Source organism: Cynara cardunculus, assembly GCF_001531365.2.
Source record: "Cynara cardunculus var. scolymus isolate 2C chromosome LG 14, CcrdV1, whole genome shotgun sequence".
Lineage (NCBI taxonomy): Eukaryota > Viridiplantae > Streptophyta > Magnoliopsida > Asterales > Asteraceae > Cynara > Cynara cardunculus.
The window spans coordinates 12,928,106-12,953,409 of record NC_037541.1 but is presented as its reverse complement, the minus strand read 5'-3'; the positions used below and the strand labels follow the sequence as shown (position 1 = coordinate 12,953,409).

Genomic DNA, 25,304 nt, shown 5'->3' with positions numbered 1-25,304 from the left:
GTTTGGGGACGAAAATAGCAATAAGTTGTAAAGCTTAGAGATGAAAATTATAATTTCTAAACCATGGGATGAAAATCGAAATTATTACAAACCACATGGACGAAAGCATATGTATATGTTTTCTTTGATTAACCACTATGCGAGTCGACTAATCCCAGGGTGATTATCTATTTCGCGGATAGTCAGGTGTTACTACATTTGAATCTTAGTGACCACAAGGGAATTTTTATTTCTCCTTGAATTCGAACCTGAGACCTCTAGACACTTTTGATCTTTGAAGCCCAAACTCAAACCAATCAGGCACCAACCTTATGAGTTATATGTACATGTTTACTGCGTAAGGTACAAGTAATTATAACATGATTATACTGGATTTGGTTACATCAGATTGAAAAGAAAAAAGATCCTAACGAAATCAAATAAAGCCATGCAGATTGAGAGATAAGATGTACGCAGACATTTTCGTTACCACAAGAGGTAGAGAGACCGTTTTCTTGAAGACCCTGTATTGAAAATAACATAAAAGTTTGAAAGAACATATATCTATATTAACTATTTAAAGTTCTTGTTTTTTTTATGTATTTCATTTAACAGCATACTGACCGATTATGCTAGTATCAAGGATCACTTCAAAGTAAAATGCAAAATATTGGACTGTTATTGTAACTTTTTAAAGTTTAGGGGAGCTATTTGTAGTATTCTTTAAATACAAGGGACACAAATTGTAATTTTCTCTATTTTCAAGTATAAATTTAGAACCTCATCACATAACTTCATTTTACGACTGGTGTCTCTCTCTCTCTCCCGGTGTCTCTATCTCACTCTCTATGGTTCCCCGCTTTTTTCTTTGATCTTCGCCTATGCACTGCCATTCACCTGCATTTGTTGATTCGGTACCGTATCATCGTTCTTCAATCTTGGTTTTCATCATGAATCTTGTACGTTTTGATGAATCGATCGCCACCGGTCATCGTAATCGTCCAGATGTATGTGATTTGTGTAATATGCGTCTTCTTGATGGACATCGATCTTATTATTTACGGGGTTCTACTTTTGATTGGCGAATAGGTTTAGTTCACGTTTTATTGGATCGATCGCCACTGGTCCTTGAGGTTATCACAAAGCCAAGAATCGTCTCAGATAGACAAGATTTGATGATTATACAGTATCTTGATGGACAATATTTTAATCGTACGTCTTCTTGATGGACAAGATTTGATGATTATACGTCATCGCCACTGGTCCTTGAGGTTATCACAAAGCCAAGATTCATCTCAGATAAGACAAGATTTGATGATTATACGTCTTCTGGACAAGATTTAATGGTACGCTTTCTTGATGGACAACATTTTAGGATTATACGTCATCGCCACTGGTCCTTGAGGTCATCACAAAGCCAAGATTCATCTCAGATAAACAAGATTTGATGATTATACAGTATCTTGATGGACAATATTTGATGATCATTATTTATCCGTTTGTACTCAGACTGTGTTAAGTTCGTGTGCTGTTGGTTCGATCGCTTCGTTGTGGTTCCTGCAACGCCAAGATTCAGAAACTTGTTCTGAGATGGACAAGGTTTGGATAATCATACGTCTCCTCTGTGAYATTATTACCCATCGTTTTCTACTAATCATGTACTTGAGTTCTTTTACGTTTGCAGTGGGTGATGACTCTCCATCAGTTTGGTTCTCTTCTTGCACGCTTCTGTTTGCAGTCATATGCGTAGGTGAGAAATTAGTTGTGTATTAATAGATTATATATGAAAATTTTGAATTCTTGTTGATTGTTACACTTCTATATAATCCTTTCATTTGTGCAGATATCTTCAGCGCATGCAGGGGTTTCACAATGATTGATTGAAGAATGGGTGTTTGATCGAACGTCTTTGTTTAGGATTTGTATTGGCGATGCATGAAGTGTTGATGTATAGATCAGGCAAGACTGCAGCAGGTACTGATTTGCATTTGTATWATGGCCTTGCCATGTCGGGTGCGCTTGCTTGGCAGGTCATACATAATAAAAACAATGGTTTTTGGTTGATGGAGGGAGATGGTACGGGGTTTGCCCGACTCTCCCTCCATGTGGGTGTGTGGTTCTTCCCCCTGCCCCCTCTCTGCGATTATCTTGCTTGCTTGTTTCTTTTGTGGCATTCTTTAAACACAAAAATACCACAGCACCGCCAATTGCAGAGATCGGACATGCAGGCACCTATGCAAACCATTTCTTATGGTTGGCTAATTATGGTTACAAAAGCATCATCAATTCAATGTCATATTTGGATTCAAATAATTTCTATTATATCCAACAGTAATCTGTCCAAGAGATGGTTTTTATTATTAATATATCCATCCACCAGTTCCAAAATCATTACAGTATCACAGCTCAACTCATGGCTGGTTATCAAATGCAAACCATTTCTTATGGTTACAAAAGCATCATCAATTCAATGTGATATTTGGATTGAAATAATTTCTGTTGTATCCAACAGTAATCTGTCCATGAAATGGTTTTTATTATTAATACATCCATCCACCAGTTCCAAAATCATCACAGTATCACAACTCAACTCATGGCTGGTTACAAATGCAAACCATTTCTTATGGTTACAAAAGCATCATCAATTCAATGTCATATTTGGATTCAAATAATTTCTCTTGTATCAAACAGTAATCTGTCCATGAAATGTTTTTATTATTAATCGTTTGATAGGTTGCAATGGGTTGCCAAGGACTGTTCACTTTTGGTTTTGGTTATTGGTTATTGGTTTGTATAGTAGTGCACTTCATCATAACCCCGGGGCCTGTCCTGATGGTTGAGTAGACATGCTTGTTGGTGGGAATCCCACCTTAGGTTGTAAACGTTCTGTTATTGTAATAAAAAAATGCCCTCCTCCGTAACGAACTTTGAGAAGCAGCAGCACGAAGATATAACTTAAAGCCACAACAGCAACTTCAGTTAACCTGGGTGTGGAATTAAGTGTCCTAGAGAAGCAGCCAGCAGCACGAAGATATAACCTAAAGCCACTGCATTGGAGCAAGGTGTGGAGGATGGGAAGAATTTCAAAGACATGAAGGTACTTCTCTTTCTGTGTCATCAGTTTGCTTCTCATCTCTCTGAAATGATTTTTTGTATTATATGATTTGAGTAGTATGCATAAAACCATTTGTTTAGCATTCCAAGTAGTTGTGAACATACCTGCAGTGCTTTATAAACATCTTGTTGAGTTTATGAGTCTTGTGTAAAGTTATAGAACATAAGCTATATAAATATGAACCCTTATCTATTGATGGACCTGAAACCTTACTATATTTACTTACATCTGGTACTTTTGATGGAAAACAGGTTGCAGCTTTCAACAGTAAACTTTGATACGAAGAGGATCCTATATCATGGCTGCGTGCGTGTCTAACATTTGCATGCAAAAGAAGGAGCAAGTTGCAAAGAAAGGCTTAGAAGTGTTCAAATGTGCAAAAGATATGACATACAAAAAAAGCTGTTGAGGTTGTATCTAAAACTATATGCTACCTTTGTCTTTGTTTTGCTTTACAAGATCCCTTTTGAGGGAAGTTTTTTAGGAACCCAAAATTGATTAGGAACCCGGGACCCACAATGTGCCACATGTCCCTTTTTAGGATGAATATTCATCTTGAATAACACCTTCATGATGTGTTATTCATCTTGAATCACACACTCATGATGAATATGGACATGTGTGGACCGTTCCTAGGTTCTTTATAAGTCTTAGCTTCCTAACGTAAGCTGCCCTTATCCTTTTAGCTTTCACCTTGCTTGACATATGTTGCTTTGTTGATATCTCAAATTCTCTCTGAAGGGTAGATAATAGAGTTGACAGCGTTGTGTGTATTCCTAGGAACTGTAAGACCTTATGCTCATGTTATTTGATGCAGAACTGACAACCGGAAGCGTGAACACATGCTGGAAGTCTTGAGGGAGAATCTGAAGTCAGTATCAGCAGTTTGATTGGTCAGTTGGATTCATTCTTGACATTATCTAAGCTTGTCTAAGGCAGGAAGTGAACAGATTGGGATGTGAAATACATGAATGGAGATCATGGCTGTGTGAAAAACATGAATGGAGATCATGGTTGTGTGTGTAAAGTAGTTCCATGTCTTAGTAGTCTTTTCTGTTTTTGAGATCATGGCTGTGTGTGAAAAACTTGAATGTAAACACTTCTGTTTTCCATATTCATATACAACTCAAAGATTTGATGTAAAAACTTGTCTTACTACTCATGTTTGTAGACAAAAGGTTAAAGAAAGGTTGGTTCATATAAAGTAGTGATGGCCAAACCGGCCCGGGACCGGTAAGGACCGGTTATGGGTCCGCCGGTTACATCCAGTTATGATTTTTGACAGTTTCACGGTTAGGGACCTGCCCGGCCAGGCCTGATATATTCAAAAAATTTGACCCTTTTGTTTGAAAAAATTCTAGTCGGTGCGGTCCCAAAAAACCAGGACCGGTCCGGACTTGGCTAGCTAAATACTAACCTGGACTCGTGATCTAGCTAAATACTAACCTGGACTCGTGATCTAGTCGACCATCCAACCTGATCTCATGATTCGGTCCAGTGCATCGAACTTGGTCCAAACGACTCTCTCGAACTTGGTCCAGTCCCGGTAAGCGATGGCGATGACTCTTACCCAGATAAACGTTTACCAGGTAAATTGTTGCATACGATAACGTTTAATCTGTTCCTTCCGTTTGAAGAAAGGAAGGATTTTTCATGTTGTCAAAGAGTTGAACAACGGTTTTTTCATGTTGTTCAAAGAGTTGAACAACGTTTACTATGTCATCCTAAGGTGCTGCTAAATGGATGGACGAAAGCCTGACGGAGCAATACCGCATGGAGGTAGAAGGCCCGTGGGTCGTTGCAGCTACGACTGTTGTTTTCTTAATCTACCCAATTGGTCAATGAAGCTTGTTAGATGGTATCCAAAACGGAGAAGATGTTAGAGTCTAATGTAATTTTTTTTTGGAGATTTTGATTCTCCATTTTGGAAAAATTTTGAAAAATCTATTGGTGATGCTATAAAAAAAACTCGAAATTTGGAGATTTTTTCAAAAATGATTGTTAAAATAAGAGAAATTAACTACAAGGGTGGTACTTGATTGGTTTGAGTTTGGGCTCCAAAGATCAAAAGTGCCTAGAGGTCTCAGGTTCAAATCCAATAAGGAATAAAAATCCCCTTTGTGGCCACGAAGGTTCAAATGCGGTGACTCTGGGCTACTTGCAAAGCAGGTGGTCGCCCTGGGATTAGTTGGCTCGCTTAGCGGGTTGGATATCCAAGTTAATAAAAAAAAACACAGAGAAATTGTTTTTTTATTGTTTTACATATGGAATTAATTGTTATCATTTTGAAAAAAATATTTATTTGAAATATTATTGAGATATTAAATGTATTGAATATTTTAATAATATAATGATGTTATAATCTCTAAAATTGAGAAATTGTTGGAGTTGAATGTAATTTTTCTGAAGATTTTTATTTTTTATTTTTTATTTTAAAAAAACTTTAGAAAATATGTTGGAGGTGCTCTTATTATAATAATAATAATAATAATTATTATTATTATTATTATTATTACAAACAAATAAGTAACTATTTAATATTGAGCTAATAATATAACAACTCGTTCCACATGGATAGAAAATGAGAATTGTTAGCTTCTTACAAGCCTTAAGTAGTAGGCTACCCATAACTTTCATTATGATTTTAAGTTGGATTCGAAGTTATTGGACCAGTTCGTTGTTTTGGGGTATTACAAGTGGTATCAGAGTCGATCCTTATATCATCGGAATTGTGGGGAAAACCTCATCAGGTATGATGAGTCCTTGAGAGGGGGTGTTTATAACATCTGGATAAGAGTCACCGCCTTCACTTAATATGTAAGATTTCTCAGTCAGCAAAATGACACAATAAAGTTGTTAGTAAATACCATCATATTTGTTTTTTCCAATTTTTCAGAGACACTTCTTATTGTCCTCTTATCTGATAAGAGGTAACTCAACCTCTTATTTGTCTCTTATTATTCTCGAAACCTTTAACAACGACATTTCTCAATCTATTAACCTTAATAGATCATTTATCTCAATTGATCATTACCAAATCGATCCTTGTATCTCTCATTTGGTGTGTTTTAATACGATTTAAATGTGTTAAATACTGTGAATGACATGTTATCGTTTAAATGAATGCTTAATATATAATTTAAATACAAATTTCGTGATGATGAAGAATAAACATGTGAAATTGTATAAATTTTTACTTATAAATTCAACATTATAACAACAGAATAGAACAAATATGAACTCTTGCGTTGAAATAATCCACTAAAGAGGAGGGTTTTTTAATCGGTAAAATAGACAATTTAAACAAATTCAGACAGTAATCAGTTTACAAAAAAAACAAACAGGTTTATTGATCTAAATTTCAGACTTCAGCACCATCTTTTATTAATCAGAAGTAAAATAAGACTTCAGACTTCAACACCTCTTAAAAAAAACAAACACAACCTAATACAAACAAACAACCACCTCTTTATATGATTATGTAGTTACAAACTAATCTCCATTTATATATATCTTTGTAACTATGTCAAAAACACACCAAAAACCAAACCCTAAAAATCCTCACTAATCAACAAAACAAGAACACCAGCTTCCGAAAACCCGATCGCGACCCCACGATCAAACGATCCACGGGTTTTTCACGAACAAGATCAATCGTTATTCATTCTAATCTCTAATATCTTGAATAAACTCAAAAAGGGTATCATCCATCGTTTCTTCAAAGATCGATTCTTCGATCTCGATAACAATTTGGCGAGATTCGGATCGAAGGTCCAACCACGTTCTCGATGTTTCCAAATCGTTTCTCACGAGCTTGTTGAGATCTCGAGGGTAAACCTTACCGAGCCGTGACTCGAGTCGGGACCACACCTCGTTTATTAGGTCCATTCCTTTCGGAACGGGCCAAACCTTCGGTTTGATGAAAGACGACTCGGGAATGAAACGATCACAAACCTCTTCGAGAGCTTCGTTGGTTGAATCGAAAAGGAGCCGTTGGTCGTATCGGGCCCGGCTCGAAAAAGTTTCGACTTCCTCAAATAAAGACGGATCGAGGATTTGAACCGCTGAAAGCCACCGTTTTTCAAATTCCAACCAGTTGAGATCGGACGATAGTAGCACGGCTTCAACGTACTCGAATGCAGATTCCTCCGTATCCGCAGAGTCCGTGATTCGTATTTGTTGATCTTTGGAAACGCAAACGGGTTCTTCGAATTGGATACATAACGGTTGAATCGCAGCTTCTACTGAAAATTTCAAAAAAGTATGAACTTAGTAACCGAACGTATAAACGAGAATTTCATACCCATTTTGCCTGTAAACAGGCTTTCAGCCTACATGACATCGGTTGATTTTCCGAATGATAGTGGTCCGGTCCGGTTTGGTTTCGGTAGAACCGTGAATCAAATGATTTCGGTTTATTGGTATTATCGATTTTGTGTCTCTTTTCTAACATCATACAAGGGTATTTTAGTCATTTCACTAGTCGTTAACGTGCAAATTTCATGCAACAAGCGGATTAGATGCTATAGGAAACTATAGAGCACATACCAGGTCGAGAGACGGTTCTTGCAGGGCTAACATCGTCATCTGAGAACAACGGCTCGAGAACGGAGATCGGACTCGGCTTCCCGGCTCTATCACCGGGAGTGATCTCAAGTTCTTCATTCTTGCCGGCTAGTGAAGGCTCGATTCGGGTTCGAGAAGTAGACGACTCGTTCTCATCGGGTAAATCCTACAAATCAACCAAACGAACGTTACATTTTTGTGTCGAAACATCAATCTGACACGGATCCGAACCGATCCGATTGACAACATGCATATTCATTCTCATCTATTAAATATTTTAATAATATAATTTAGAGTAAATTACGATTTTCATCCCTTTGGTTTGTTAACAATTTCAATTTTCGTCCCTATGTTTGCAATTTATTGCTATTTTCGTCCCTGGACTAATTCTTACCTTTAGTACAAGAGATCAAAACGATAAAGAAGTGTAAACCACAAGGACCAAAACAACAACAAATTGTAGATTATAAGGACAAAAATAGCAATGGAAACCCAATTTGTAAACCACAGGGACGAAAATGAGATCTTTAACAAACCACAAGGACGAAAATCGTAATTTACTCTATAATTTATGCTGAAATCTTCGAAATGGAGAAACTATTGGAGGATGAAATTCTTTTTTCGAGAAATGATAGAGAATCTGGAGGTGGGGCCCCGGGATAAATGTACCCAGACCTGAACTGTATCTCAAAGAGTAGAGCATTTGTTTCCATAAACGCCCACGACTTGTGAAAAGTGTGTGAAACTTATATGCGGAACCAAAATGATTGAAAACCTTCGAACTTTAAAAACGTAAAGCGGGTATTACCGTTTTCAAGCTCTCCGACGATCTTTCTTCATTTGAACCGTCAAATATCACCGCCTCATGGTCATCATTTATCGAAGAGCCACATGGTTCACGCGAAACATCGAAATCTTCCATTTGCTCGGGTTGTTCTTGATCACAAGAAGGCAAACTTATGATCTCGAGAATCCCTACAATGCATTTTAAACGCACAAATTAGACCTTTTCGTATTATCAGTATTCGAACGGGATACAGATAATGAAACCAAACGAACCCGTAAATCCCACACGGATTTTGGCCGGATACAGATGAAACCGAAAACCGAGTTTTCGAATATCCATCTACGGTCCCAACGTTCATACAAAATAATGCTTTTGCCATTCAAAACTAGAGGTCTGGTTTGACTTTTGAGTCAGACCGATATAATTTCCGTTACAAACCCGCCATCGGATTTTTCTTTCTAGGTGTAGAAACCCGATGAAGGTCGACGTAATTATCATCGTAATTTTTCTCAAAAGGTTTAAAATTCGTATCAATTTTGAAGTTCAAAATCTATCTGTTTGACCTTAAAAAGTCAAAGAGTACTCCCTCCGTCCCAAAACACGCGTCCACTTTCAAAATCAAGTACCCACTTTCCAATTCTACCCTTGATCACGAGATGGAAAATTCATTACTTCATCTATTATCAAGGGTAAATTTGTCATTTGGTTGATTAAAAACGGTAATAATTATACATTTCTAAACTGTGTGAATTTTTTATTGTGGACGTTTATTTTGGTACCGAGAAACTAAAGGGAACTTTAGAAAGAAGTGTACCTTCAGAAGCCATATCATCAGAAACTACAACTTTCTCTTTGGAAATATCGTTCGTCGTTAACGGTTGACTTTTGTTGACCGTGCGTAAATCCTCCCGAGGACTTGTTCCGGGAGAAACCGAGCTGTAATCTCGAAGCGACAGAATCCTCCCGAGACTTTTCGGGAGGCTTCTCATCATCGTTTCGGCATCTTCATCGCCACTCGTTAGCATCTCGGATAAATGTTTCTTGGCCTCGACATAAATGTTCGATATCCGATGATTGGCATCTCCGTTTATCGTTTCTGAATCTCGTAACTTTGAAACCCGATCGCCCGTTTTAAGCCCGTTGGCTACTCGAGCAAATCTTTCGGTATAGAAATGATCTCGATTCGGAGAACTCCATCCACCATCAGCAACTGTTTTTCCCGATCTTTCACCGGGTCCCGGTTTTCCCATCGCTTGTTTTAGCCGTCTTTTGATCTCCATGAACGAAAACTGGGAACCATTTCCATCGGTGTGGATGTCGTTTCCTATCGGAACTCTGTTTTCCGGCGAACCGGGCTTCAAAAGGACGATTTTATCCTTCCCGTTTAACGATATACATTCTTGTGACTTGCTCCTTCTTCTGAAAAACTTCCGGTTTTTACGGACGGGCTCCTCGGGTTCCAACAAGTTCGATCCCGCCATTGACTTTGACTTTGACTTTTGGTCTTCGTTTAGCAAAATCGAGTTTTGATCTTGAAGGAGTTTCAAGAACATTTCTTTATTCGAACTCAGCATCTGAAACATCTCCTTCGAATGGCGAATTTGTTTGAGATCTCCATTACTGGATTTTTCGTTCAGCAACACCTCCACGGCCGCAATTAGCTTTTCTTCGACGATTGGAAAAGACCGTTTTGCCCCTGGATTGAGATCGCCTTGCTGCTCGTTATTCTTTTTCTGGTGAATCACCAAGATTTCTTTAACGAGCTCCTCGAGATCATGATACTGTGAGGCTTTCGGAGCTGAAACTTGGCGACTGATCGAGATTTCGTGATCAACGGATTTCTTTGAAGTTTTTTCCGGATGCTTCCGGTTTGATACACGGCTGCTGCATTCTAAATCGAATGATTCTACCTTCTTGGTGTCATTTTGCTTCTTCAGATCTCGGTCAACAAACATCTCGTCTTCGATAAGTTCCTTCACCCTCGTCCTAACGAGATCAAACGCCGGTTTTTTTATTTTTTCGCGATCCTGAGGTTCAGTCAAGAAAACCAACAAGATTTACGTTAGAACGAAAAAACAAACCAATTGTCCAAACCAAGTCCCACATAGAGTAGGGGTCCGGAAAGGTAAGATGTATGCAGACTTTAACTCTACCTCTCGGCCCTCGGGGTAGAGAGGTTGTCTCCATAAAAACCCTCGGTTCGAGTTTAATTACTCCTTATCATTTTATTTTCCATTTTGTGGGTCCCATCTTCGCATTGCATTGGTGGGACCCACATTAATGTCTTTGTACCCCAAGACCCTCAAAATAAATGTCTTGTATAATTATTACACTTTTTAATTAACTAAATGACAATTTTACCCTTAATATAGAGAGAGTACTGAATTTCTCCATCTCATAATTAAGGGTAGAATTGAGAGTACTGAATTTCTCCATCTCATAATTAAGGGTAGAATTGAGAGTACTGAATTTCTCCTATACCTCGATGCTTAGATGCATTTCGTCAGAATTTGTGGGCAAATTCGCTTCCGACGTAGGGTATGAAGAACCTGAAGAAAAAGAAAGATTATAAGTGACAACACACGGGCACGGATCCCGATAGGTCGCCAGTAATCTCCTCAGGGTCACTGGGGATTTTCCTAGTGCGCAAGTGGGGTCAGACACCCACGGTTACATAAAAAGAAGAGTAAGTTATGTTTTTCGTCCCTGTGGTTTGTTAAAAATTGTGTTTGTCCCTGCAGTTTAGAAATTGCGATTTTCGTCCCTATGGTTTGTAATTCATTGCTATTTTCATCCTTATGATTTATATTTTATTTTTGTTTCGGTCCCTACGTTTTACAATTCTTTACTGTTTTGGTCCCTTGAACTTTAGAGGTAGGAATTAATCCAGGGACGAAAATAACAATAAATTTGCAAACGGTAGGACGAAAATAGCAATTTCTAAACCATAGGGACGGAAAACGTAATTTACGCTTCGGTGTTCCAAGCTTGCACTCTAGTTCTCTAAGCTTGGCTAGCCACGAGCCCGCCAGTCTTTTCAAAGCGAGCTCGGGTTTAACTCAGTTACGCCCTAATTTTCTTCAAAAATTTTGTTTTTCCTTCTGGAAAACATACACCGGCAACAAATTATTTTAGTTTCACCAAAGGGTCATTGGCCAAACGGTACTCGGGTTACTGGTAGAACCCAACCTCTCAGGAGTTCAAGGGTTCAAACCTCAGTATTTCCCGTGTATATATATATATATCATACTTACCATGAGTATTGTCGGCCATGTGTCTTCTTCGATCTGAAAGCATCCTTCTTGTGGTCCGACCATGCCGAAAGTCGAACATACTCATTAATCCCCACATACAACCCGGATGATCTCTCTTCTGTCGCGGAGCACGCTGTCTTGATTTCTTTGCCATGATGAATTAAAGATTTCTTGAAAACAATTCCGGTGTCTTCTTAGATTTTCTTGATGATCCACAATAGTAAGCCTAATAAGAAAAGAAAACAACTGAAATATTAAGTTCAAGTACTAGAAACAAATGCAAGAACCCGAGGGTGGGTGCGCTTGGTCCGTTTCGTGGAATGCCGAATTAGTTTCATTCCCCCGTCCCCCAAATTTATCGTAAAATGCTTCATTACCCGGTATCCGGTAATGATTCATTCCATTGCATCAAACCAGACACCAGTGATGATTTTCCCCATCTCCTTTGCCCCCAACCACACCCCTTCCTCCCGGTGGGGCGAGTGTTGTTACTGAAAGAAATGTGATCACATCTATGATAATTTTAAGGGAAATTTACATAAATAGCCAAAGTTGACATGGCTATAAAGTGAAAAGAGTTGGGTGGATTGGCTACTTTTCCCCAATAACATATTTGAGCGAAAAAATCGGTGGTTAGCATTTCGAGAAGACACGTGTCCCTATAATCCACCATAAAAATGTGACGACGACGATGATATCATGGGTACATTGGTAAGATTTTTCTATGTTTGCGCCATGAAATGAGTACCAAATCAAACAAACACAGTAAATCTCGTCAACTGTATGTAGAGGGTCGGAGGTAGGATGTATCACGTATGCACGCATTTCCTCTATCCCTAAGGGTACTCGGGTAGAGAGGTTGTTTTCTTAGAGACCTCCAACTTGCAAAACAGAGCGTATGAAACGAGTGATTTGCTTATCGAACTATTTGTGTTCGACTCAGCACAAAATATCAAAACCAAACAAAGCCAATATATCTCACTCGAAGACCCCCCCCCCCCGGCGGCAGGCGTATTGTGAGAAGTGGCACAAGATATAGAAAGAAACATTATAATTGGTCGAAAAACAATGAACGACACTCCAATGGCTTCAATCCACCACACAAAAGCATAATCACAAATACGATGTTCTACTAATTCAGGTTAGAGGCTTTAATTATAGTCCTACTTCGCACTTTCCGTTCCAAATAACCAACATTCTTGCAAAAATGCAACCAAAAACAACAGTAATCTTCGATAAATTATGAATGCAAAAAGAACCATTAATCGGGCACGTATTCATCGAATTGATCACTAGTTCTTCCAAACTGTATGCTAATCCATCATCAACAAAATCCAAAACCATAATTAACAAGAAAGTAAGTATGCAGAGATAAGAAAGTACCTGAAATTTCGAAAGCAATTCCTCAGAAAAGATGAACCGAATTCGAATTTGAATTCTTTAACTGATCAAGAATCAAACTTTTTCCCCTTTTTTCCTCTTTTTCACCCAATTTTGGTCACTAATTCAATGTGATTTCCAATCCAATTGCTTGAAATTCTTCAACACCAAAAAGATCCCCAAATTTTGAAGGGTTCTGACCGAACTAAAAGACCTAGAGAAAGATCAAACATTCAAGATTATTTCTAACCAAATTTCTTGAGAAATTGGAACTTAACTCAATGTGGGTAATCTCAAGATTTCTGAAAAACAAGAAACCCAGATGAAAACTTGTGTCAATTTTCAGATTCTGGTACAATTATCTTGGAGAAAATGTCAAAAAAGTACAAGATTATGCTTCAATACACTTATGGTAAGCATATGAAAGCCACCAAAAATGGAAACAAAATGGGGGGAAAACGAGAAAAGGGTTTCTTGGCTTGATCAAGAAGAAGAACCCCTGATGGATTAAACAATAACCCACATATTTTTATTGAGTGAAATTAGGTGGAAAGGTGTGGGCAGCCATTAAAGACTGTAGAAAAAGGTGAGAAAATGGCAGTAGGGTGGTTGCAATGAAGAAGAAGATGGGAGAAGATTAGGCAAGTATCGAAAACACTTAGGTTTTGTGTGATGTGGTGTGGGACCATCAATTCATCATACACCTAAAAACACACTAAATCACGCACACACACGCACAAAAAGAACAAGATTGCCCTAAATTGAAGCTTTTTAACAATACCTAACGAATAAAGATCTGGATTACGATCAAACATCCAATAATCTAACGAAATCATATAAAAGACACCTTAATTCAATGTGGGTATCTCATTTTTCTCATGGATCTGTCTGCAAATTTGGTATCATCTGATCAATCAACTTCAAGAAAATGTCGTCTCATCAATACGATCGATGAGAACAAAAATTGGGGAAAAGATAGAGAAATTCTGAGAAATGGGTATCTTAAACCGACGAAAAAAGAGGGAACCCAGACGGATCAAACACCAACCCACTTAATTTTTATTGAGAAAATTAGGAGATTTAGAAGAACAAGAACTGGGGATCTTTTGGTGGTGGGTGGGTGGGAAATTGGTGAAGAGAAAATTGGGATTGGGATTGGGATTTGGATTTGGATTTGGATTTGGATTTGGAAGAGGAAAGGTGTGTGGTGGGGTCATTGGAATCAATTCATTACACACAGAAAGAGTGTGGAAAAACACACACACAGATGACAAAATCATGAAAGAGAAAGAAGAAAGCTTTGAACAAAAGTTTCCATTGTTTTTGTTTCTGCAGTTTTCCCAATGTTGAAAACCATCATCATCATCAATGTCATCACCACCATTGTCATTCCTCTTGCTAATCACACTCATACACACACTCTCATGGATCATATATTATATATGTATGTATGTATATGTATATGTATATATATATATATATATATAGAGAGAGAGAGAGAGAGAGAGAGGGAATGAATGAATGAGAGAGAGGGGGGAAGAAAATTTGACCAAACATTGATGGAAAGCACTTTGTAGAGAGGGTGGAGATGGGAGTGGTCCTTGCTGTTTTTTAGCTAATTGTTAACTTCATTTTATATAATAAGTATATTATTAAATTGTATTTATTTAATTCCCAATATTTTATTTTAAATTAAGAGTAAATTACACTTTTCGTCCCTACAATCAAGTGTTTTTAACGGTCTTTATCTCTTTCTTAAAAATTTAACGGAATTTGTTATTGTGATTGTATTTTTTTTAGGAATTTGTTTCATATCGTTGCAGTTTTTTTTTAATAAATTTAGTCTCTGAATAAATCAACGATTTGGGTCATGTGGTTACATTGATCCAGATCGTTGTAAAAATACAATCACGTGTATATGGTCCGTTAGAACTTTTAGAAATGAGGTAAGAATTGTTAAGAACATATAATTACAGGGACTAAACATGTAATTTACTCTTAAGTTAATTAAATATAGATTAAATTAAAATAGAAATTGTCTTTGTTTTGTTTTGTTTTTTAATTTGAATTTTGAAATTTATAATTTCGGTTGAAGAGATGGTTGTTGGACGAAAAGCTAGCGGATAAACTACTTGTCAAATGTAAAATCATAAATTGATATGTTAAAAAATTATTCAATTAACCACAATGGTGGCGTCTGATTGATTTGAGCTTGTGCTCCAAAGATCAAAAGTATCTGGAGGTCTCTGGTTCAAACTCAAGAAGAAATAAAAATCACCTTATCGTCACGAATGTTCAAATGCGGTGACTCTGGGCTACCCGCAAAGCAGGTGGTCGTCATGGGATTAGTCGGCTCGCATAACGGGTTTGATATTCAGGTTAATAAAAAAAATTACTCAATTATAACAGTACATATTATAATTAGAAAACGTATTAAAATATGTAATTACAAAATACATATATTTTCGATTATTTAGTTTTAATGGAAATTTTTTGCATTTCGTATCATATTTGCACTGTTATTATGAATTTCTCGCATCTTATGATATGAATAAAACTTGTCTCGTCATTTGATTCTGTATTTCTGTATACTATAAAATCAGTATTTTAGAGAAAAATTGAAGATTATACCATAAATATAGATGGTAATAAAACTTCAACTTGATTACTAATTATATATATGTATATGGACTTGGGATCATATGAGACCAACGTTTTTTTGTGAGACCCGTAAGACCAATTCTCAACCTTTGGATTAGATCTATAATCTCAACATTCTTAATCACAAAATTTGCCACGAGAGTTCTCAATAATTACAAAATTGTCACTGTGCAACTTTAAACCATTAGATCATTAGTTTATAAAGTTGATCAATAAACATAAATTGGTCTCACGGGTCTCACGAAAAACTCTCGGTCTCACGTGAACCCAACCCTATGTATATGTATGTATATATGTATATATATGTATATGTATGTATGTATGTATGTGTTTTGACTAAATTAATTTTTTTTTCCAAAGTATGTTTATTTATATTTTAATAAAGTTTAGTGATGTAAAGTGTTGTTACAATTTTATTAAAATTCTAATATAGTAATTAATTAAATACTATATTTAATAAAATGATAAATAACATGAAAAAGTAACGTACTTTAACTTGATTCCTATTTTGGGTAATGTACTTTCAAAACTTCCATTTTGGTATCTAAGATATAAAGTTTTAAACATTTAAGTACTCAGGTAACCAGTTGAAGCATTAACCGGTTATTATGCTGATGCGGTATCCAACTCAATATTATTTGATGATGTGGTTAGTGACATAGATTTTTTTTTAAATCTAAAATTAGTCTTCAACCAGTTACTTCAAATTTTAAAATTCACATGTTATATACCAAAATGGAAGTTTTAAAAATATGTTACCCAAAATAGGAATCAGGTTAAAGTACATTACTTTTTCATGCAATTTGCCCTTAATAGGATGATAATAACTTAAACAAAGTGGGGAAAAAAGTTATTCGAGCTTATTGAAAATCTAATTCAAGCAACGTTTTAAAAAACTCCAAACGGTACTTTTTCAATAAGCTCAAAAAATAAATTAGTTTTATTATTACTGAAAAAGAAATATGCAATTAACAGTTTTACTTTTAATTATAGAGAGAGAAATTTCTCTGTCACATAATTACAGATAAAAATAGACATTTATTTTTGAAAATGAACACTTATTTTAGAACGAACTAAAATAGCAACGTTGACATTTATTTTGGGACGAAAGGAATATTTTTAAAGCAATTAATTGAACTTACCATGTATTTAACGTAGTTAATGCAAAATACTATAACTAATTTTTAGATAAAAGATAAAAGGCAAATTGTATGAAAAAATAACGTACTTTAACTTGATTCCTATTTTGGGTAACGTAATTTTTAAACTTCCATTTTAGTACCTAAGATGTAAATTTTTTTTATTAACCTGGATATTCAACCCGCTATGCGAGTCAACTAATCTCAGGACAACCACCTGCTTTGCAGATAGCCCGGAGTCAGCGCATTTAAACCTCTGTGGCCACAAGAGGATTTTTGTTCCTCCTTGGATTTGAACCTGGGACCTCCTGATACTTTGGAGTCAAGCTCAAACCAATCAGGCACCACCCTTGTGGTTTAAGATGTAAAGTTTTAATCATTTAAGTATCATATAAAAATAATTAAAAAAGTCAAAATCCAAATTAGAGATGGTCAAAAATCAGTCTCGAATTGAGTCTAAATCGATCCCAATTCGCCTTCCTGTAACTGGTCTTGACCAAAATATGAAGGCCCGGTTTCCATGCTTCGTAACCGGTCTCCGGCTGGGCCCAAATTGGTCCCAGATTTTTTTCTCCCAAAAAACAATTTTGAACGTAAAAGAATATTGTTTTGAAGATTTTCATTTTTTGGGTAGTATCCTATTCATATACACTTTAAAAATTCTAATTGGGTCATTCAAATACACATTTTTGTATTAACCTGAATATCCAACCCGTTATGCGAACCGACTAATCTCAGGACGACCACCTGCTTTGCAGATAGTTCGGAGTCATCACATTTGAACCTCTGTGGCCACAAGGGGATTTTTATTCCTCCTGGTACTTTTGACCTTTGGAGTCAAGCTCAAACCAATCAGGCATCACCCTTGTGGTTATTCAAATACACTTTAAAATTATTGTTTTTTTAATTTTTGTATACAAAAATGTTATACATGTTTTTATAGTTACGGTATTGGAATACTTATAAAAACATGAAAATCTTATAGAAATACTGAAAAACTTGATATATAATTTATAAAAGCTTAATTAAAAAATAAAGTTAAATTGGGTCTATGTATAACCGATCCCGAGCCAGGTCTTCAAATTCCCTAAAAATCGTAACCGGTTACGGATCGTCGGGCCAGTCCCAGTCCCAATTGGTCCAAGGTCGATCGGGCCCATTTGGTCGTTTCTAATCCAAACCAAGTAAAAAAAACTTGGATCTAGTAAGCTTGAGCTCAGGCCCACACTGGACATGTCATTAAGGCCCATGAGGCCAAATCTATTTCAAGGCCCGATTAAAAGCCCGATCAAAAAAGCCTACAAAACACTGACCGGAAAGCCTTAATGGGCCATCTTTAAACCTCAAAGTCTGGCCCGTCTAAAGAATGATCAGGGACAAGAACCATAAACCATGAGGAGTTAATAGATAAAGTTAAACTTCGATCTGTATTTTTATATTTTTTTAATTAGTTGGCATTTAAATAAAAGACGGAATAACTTGTTTTTGGAAAAGTTTGAAATCTGCACGTCATTTTAACTCGAGAAGTCGTTTTTGTATTTTTAGATAGAAAACCCCTTTACGAAACTTTAAAACCCTCGAAACAAGTATCAATAAACCAAGTCCCGTGTCTTTTATTCCAAACGATACCATCTACATTTATCGAAAAGCGAAAACAGTTGTCAAACGTTGTTTTTGTTTTTTATTGTTTTTCCAACGATGTTTAGGTTGTATGGGACCCGTTATTTGGTACAACAAAAGTAAAAATAAAAAGTACGAGTTTGGGTAAGAGATAAAAATTAAAGCAGTACTGCAAAAGATTTCAGATATAGAAAAGAAAACGTTGTTACATCTGTCTTAAATGTAATGCTTTTTTTTATGTTTAACACAAATACATCATTTTCTTTCAAAAAGTTTAATAGCAGTTGTTATTACTTGTTACTTTAAGGGTTGTTTACCGAACACTTACATTGGCAAGTGCTTACGGGTTCAATTACTTTATTGGATGAACATAACAATGATCGAGAATCAAACTCGGTAAGAGAGAAGACAAGGATTGAGAGTCTTATCCGGTAAGCGCTTACTAGGTTATAAACATTTATCATCAATCCATTTTGATGACAAAAAATGATACCATATAAGGTAAGTAAGAATGATGATTCTTGCCGATTAACGTTTACCAATAGTTGTTTGGTAAATGACCCTTAGGGGTTGTTTGACAGTTGTTGAATGGTTTGGTGCAGAATGATTAAGTGGTCAGACTGATTAAAAGGCTCTAATGATATAATGCAAAATGAAATATAATTGTTCGGTAATTGTTCACAATGAAATTAGAGTGCTGAATGATTAATGGCGGACCATGATACAAAACCATTCAGATAATTTTAGAACCATTAAGAGGCAGTTTTTTTTTCTGTCAAAAAAGATTCACCTCTTAACGATTCAGATGTTATCTCTTAATTAATAGAACTAATGAGAGGTAAAGAAACAACCTCTTAGTAATACTTATAACGCCAACGTGTGATAATAAGTTAGAACATCTCCAACAGTTTATATGCAAAAAAAAAAAGAGAAAAAATGTTAAAATCTTCCAAAAAAAATTACGTTAAACTCCAACAGTTTTTTATTTTGGTGAATTTTAACATTAATTATATGAATACCGAAATATTCAATAATAAAACAAAAATCCAGTCTATTTCCTATTTTTCTTAGTAACCTGGATATTCAATCCGCTATGTGAGCCGACTAATCCCAGGACGACTACCTGCTTTGTGGGTACCCTGGAGTCACCGCATTTGAACTTCTATGGTCACAAAGAGATTTTTATTCCTTCTTGGATTTGAACCTGAGACCTCCAGACACTTTTGACTTTTGGAGTCTAAGTTTAAACCAATCAAACATCATTCTTGTGGTTTCTAATCTCTTTCCTATCGTCTCCACTTTGGAGAGATTTTTGGAAAAGCTGTTTGAGAGGGGGGAAAAGTACTAAAAAGACTCTAAAACTTCAATTTCAAAAAGTATTGTACTTTAACTTGATTCAATAAAAAATAAATAAAAAAACAGAAAAACACCTCATCATCCGTTATATTAATTGATTCAATAAAATGTGATTAAATGGACATTTGCAACAATTTATACTATATTATAAAACATTTGACAAAAAACTCTTAAAACCCATTTTTATGCATAAAATACTGTTTATTGATGCATATTATCTTTTTTTTTCAGTACCACATAAAATCGTATTATAACATCAACGAAGACAGAATAAAGTGAAACATCAAAATCAATATGCATATTGCTACATTGTACGAGTACCATTCTAATTTTGTCTAAATATAAGACATGGTCTAATGTCCAATCGAAAACTCTCTTACCAACCTCAGTTGTTAAGTAAGCCAAAAATGTTTCCTCATATTGATGTTTTTTTCCAATCTATAAATTTTGGTAGGTCATTAGGTTCGTGGGGTCCACTTGTTTTCAAAGTGGCTGGCCTTGGTAAACAAACGGCTATATTTGCATTTCCCAACACGAAACTGTCCTTTTTAAAGTTCAAGTTTGAACCTTCAACTTCAAGTAAACTTACACTTTCACCCCATGTAATATTTTGACCACAATATATATAAGGGCTGGTTCAAATAGAAACCAACCATATGGTACAAACTATGTGAACCGATCTTGATCGTTCATTTTATCATCAAACGGTTATTATTAAATGAGATTAAATAAACAATAATTTAATTAATGTATTAATTGATATGTGTATGAACAATTGTTCAAAGGGTAAATTGGTCAAACRGTCATTATTAAATGAGTATTAAAAAATAATCAATTTATTATTAAATTAATTGGGCTGCTTATGAACAATTGTTCACATGGTATTTTGGTAAAAAAATCCTCACGCATCGTGAACCCGATATTCTCCAGCCGATTTGTAACCTACGATCGATTATGAACATATYCACAACTCATATTCACATGTCGGCCCTATGCTCGTGTGAACAGCATCTGTGTCTTGCAATGTAAACACTATGTTCATATGTTCATATATGTTCACATGTCGGCCCTATGTTTGTGTGAATAGCATATGTGTCTTACAATGTAAACAATATGTTTCAATGTCATATCGTATGACATCGTCACGAGTTCGTGTGAACAACGATTGTGTCTTTCAATGAAAACAAGTTGTCCATATGGTGAACATATATGAACATAGACTGCAAGAGATGCACATATATGAACATTTTCAAAATAAGGATCGTTGTGCATGTGTGCAGATATGAACATAGACTGCAAGCGTTTATCGTTTTCATTATTCTGATATTCTTTTACAATAGAATTCTCCATGTATCTTGGACGAAACGAAAATCTTGTACACTTAGACAACCAATTTCAATATATGTAGAACATAACTTGAAAAGAAGAACATGAACATGAACATGAAATAATAAAGAAATCAGAAAAATCTCATGATCAATTAGAGGTATCTTTTAAGATTTGTAACTCCCAATTAATTATTAGGGGGTTACAAAAAGGTTAAATTACAAAATTACCCTTATCATTAATTTATAATTTAGATTTGAACCTAAAGTGAAGAAAAAATGTGATTGGTTAAGGTTGGTTAGCTTAGTTTGCACCATATGGTTGGTTTCTATTTGAACCAACCTCTATATATATTTTGACCACAATATATATACATATATACATATATATATATACATATGGATATATATATATATATATATATATATATATATATACATATGGATCTAATCAAACTATAACTATTTAGTTTGTGGTAACCGTAAGATCCGACATAAACCAATCATTCAGAATAATTATTATGATTTCTTAAAATAAGTACAAAAATAAATTAGTAAATTGTATTGATTATTAAATTTATTTTAATTGGTTTAATATTCTAATTTTGAAATAGATGTGTGTGTATATATGTGTGTGTGTGTGTGTGTATATATATATATATATATATATATATTAGAATGGACGAGATCACCACCTGTGAGTCTGTGACCCTCTTTCCCCGTCGCCCGCTAGAACATGCTTCTTCTCCGATGAGACACTTTACATCGATCCATTTGCCCAACACCGTCTGACACCTCTTTCTCCGCCCATCTCCGGCCACCGGCTACCCCTGCTTCTTATTCTCTATCCATCGCCAACCATCGACCATCATCTCCTCAACTCTCACCTTTACCGATCCGACCCCCTTGTTGAACAACCTAAACCAGTTTCGTTTTTTCATATCCCAAGAGTTCGGTTTCTAGTTTTTGTTCAGATCTCATTTTAGATCGGGGACGTAACTCAACTCTTGCCGGAGATATAACACATATATTGTCGGAGATGTAACACATAAGATGTAAGGTTTTTGGATGTAACCTATATCTCTTTGGAGATGTAACGTCGAGCGTAATACAGTGGTAACACATTTGTATTCATCAACCAGATCTGGTATTATAGTGTGTATCACAATGTATTTTTATCGTTATACGAAGTCTATCACAATATATTTTTGTTGTTTTACAAAGTGTAACACAATATATCAGGTAATGTTGTTTTACTAAGTGTACCACACTATGGTCTTTTGTTATTTTATGAAACATATCACAATGTGCATCATGTGTTTGCCGGAGAGAGAGGACATATAAGATTTTTAAAATACCTAAAATGCCATTAATTAAAATTGTAAGTCAAATTACCAAAATTATTAGCTTCCTAATTTAACTATTGATTTGTTTAAGAGGATTTTTTTCGGGTTTATATGAGAGATTTTAAATCATAAGTGTTAAATATCACACTTGATTCAAAATGGTCCATGTTTAAATTTTACATATTTTCAAAATTCTGCTTTTATAGAATATCAAATATTCATATGTGAATAAAATCATAACATCATACGTAATTGTTTGATCAACGCTTTAAACTCTCCATGTCTTTTTTCTTCTGAAAAGGGTAAAAACAAGTTAGAAAAATGTATACAAGAATGGGTGGGGTCAGGGATCTTGATAATCTTAGGGGCTGTTTGGCAATTGCTGAATGATTTGGTGCTGAATGATTGAGAGACTCTCATGATATAGTGCAAAATGAAATATAATTGTTTGGTAATTGTGTACAATGAAATTAGGGCTCTTAATGGTTAAGGGAGATCCATGATACAAAATCATTCAAAAGGTTTTAGAACCACTAAGAGACAAATTTTTTTTTTTTTGACAAACAAGATTCACCTCTTAACGGTTCAGAGGTTGCCTCTTAATGGAACTATTAAGAGGTAAACAAACAACCCCTTATTCTCATCCCTAATTACACCGCTTGCAAAGATGAGTAATCCCTTTTGATTTCTTTTATAAATTCAATGGCATATTTAAGATTTTAACGAAGTTCGTTGAACTCTAGTATAAATATCTACTTCTTCTGATCTCCTACAATTCGTCCATTGCTACAAACACAGTATCATTGACTGTACTCCTCTTAGCTTTTCTCCGAAGCAATTTCACTTTTTGGCATTGGCAAAACTTAACCGACCAATTGCTAAACTTTCGGTTCACATCTGAATAAAATTTAGGTCATGATGCACTTTGTTGTTAGAGTAACGTCACGCTGGGCTTTCTTCAAATTTATATTATTCACCTTCATGTATTAATAACTGACATACCGATTATTTCTGTACTGCCAAACTCATGTTTTTAAGTGCTTATGACTTACGGATTAATGAATGGTTGTGAAGAGAAGTTCCACAATTCGGTTATGAAGACAGAGAAATGATATTTTGAAGTTTTCCAAAGCAGTAGGCATGATTGGAACTTATGGCCAAAGAGCTGTTAGGGGATCATTATACGCATTAATGTAAAACTGTAGCTTTTGGCAAATCTGGAGGTATAGATATATGTCTTTATCACTGTCTGTTATCTGCCAAACAGAGGAATCTCCATTTATCATATATCGTCTTTATATTCATCATAAGGCACTCAAAAGTAAGATTTAGAATATGATATATCTAGACCTTATTTCTACATCAAAGGAAAGAAGAAAAAACAAAGGCGAGTGATTTGGTATCCAACTCAGTATTATTTGTCATTCAACCTAATTTCATCTTATCACTCGCCACATCAGCATGGTAACCGGTTAATACTTCAACCAATTACCCGAGTACTTAAATGTTTAAAATTTTATATCTTAGGTACCAAAATATGAATCAAGTTAAAGTACTTTATTTTTTAATGCAATTTGCTCTAAAATAAACAACATTTAGTGTATCAAATGAGGATTTGGCTTATATTTACATTAAAAGGGCGTTTTGGATTGCTTATTTGAAACAATTTATGTTATTCTACAAAAATTCTTATCAACTTATTATAAGTTAGGATGATTTAACTTCTTCAAAAACTCCTTATTACCGGTTTGACACTGGTATAAGCTGTATAACCAAACACTCAAAAGTATTTATTACTGGTGTCACACCGGAATAAGTCAATAAGTTATTTTTATAAGCAATTTCAAACACCCCCAAACTTTATCTTTTTAATTCAATTAATTTTACATAAAAATTGGAAGATTTTTTTTATTGGAAAATGACCTATTTTCAATGAAATTGTATTTTATGACTCGTTTTTCTTATATTTTGAATAATTTACATACAATTGTGTATAAATAAATAATTTACATATATTATGTTCATGATTTTTCAAATTAAAAAAAACATAAATAATTTGATTAAATTACTGACGAATTAACGATAAAATTTAACTAAATACACAATTAAATTAAAATTTGTCGCTAATCTATCTGTAAAATGATATTACCAACAAGATTTAAGCACGATCTTTCACACTTATTAACATGTTACTATGTTAGAGCGTATGACGGTGGTCAAGTTAACATCAATTAGATTTAAATAATTTGTGTATATATACCAATGAACACTATCGACAAATTTTAATTAATTATATATTTAATTAAATTTTATCGTTAATCCATCAATAATTTAATCAAATTATTTTCTATTTTTTTAATTTAAAAAATCATCAACTTAATATATTTTATTTTTAATTAAATAAAATCTTTTTATTTTTTTAATTTGAAAAATTATATATGAAATTTAAAGAAAAGAAACTCGTGTCCCCACGCGCTTCTTGTACGTATATATACTCGCCATTTCCTGCCGCGTATTCCCTCCGTCGTCGTCGTCATCTTCGTCAAACCGCAGTTACCGCACCATGACAAACGAACTAAACCAGAATGAAAGCAACCCTAATCGTTACGTTTTCTTCAATTTGTTTCTATAACACTACTGATCTCTCTAACAACTTAATCAAATAATCCATTAATGGAGATGGGGATGGGGATGGATATGGGTAACGTGGTTCTCAACATGCTCCGTCCTCGAATATCAAATATTATATATATATATATATATATATATATATATA

General features: G+C 35.0%; 1 protein-coding gene across 2 annotated transcripts; it reads right to left on the bottom strand.

Annotated features, from left to right (window-relative positions):
- Positions 1-6,576: 6,576 nt before the first annotated feature.
- LOC112526684 lies at positions 6,577-13,791 on the bottom strand. Of its 2 annotated transcripts, none has more exons than XM_025137064.1 (7): positions 13,085-13,791; positions 11,702-11,927; positions 10,929-10,996; positions 9,262-10,474; positions 8,469-8,635; positions 7,643-7,826; positions 6,577-7,338 (listed from the first exon to the last, which is right to left on the bottom strand). In XM_025137064.1, exons 2-7 carry the CDS (start codon positions 11,853-11,855, stop codon positions 6,761-6,763), a joined length of 2,364 nt encoding a protein of 787 aa, XP_024992832.1. In that variant the 5' UTR covers positions 11,856-11,927; positions 13,085-13,791; the 3' UTR covers positions 6,577-6,760. The 2 variants fall into 2 exon arrangements, with proteins under 2 accessions (XP_024992832.1, XP_024992833.1); XM_025137065.1 differs by having other exon boundaries at positions 6,577-7,335.
- Positions 13,792-25,304: the final 11,513 nt, after the last annotated feature.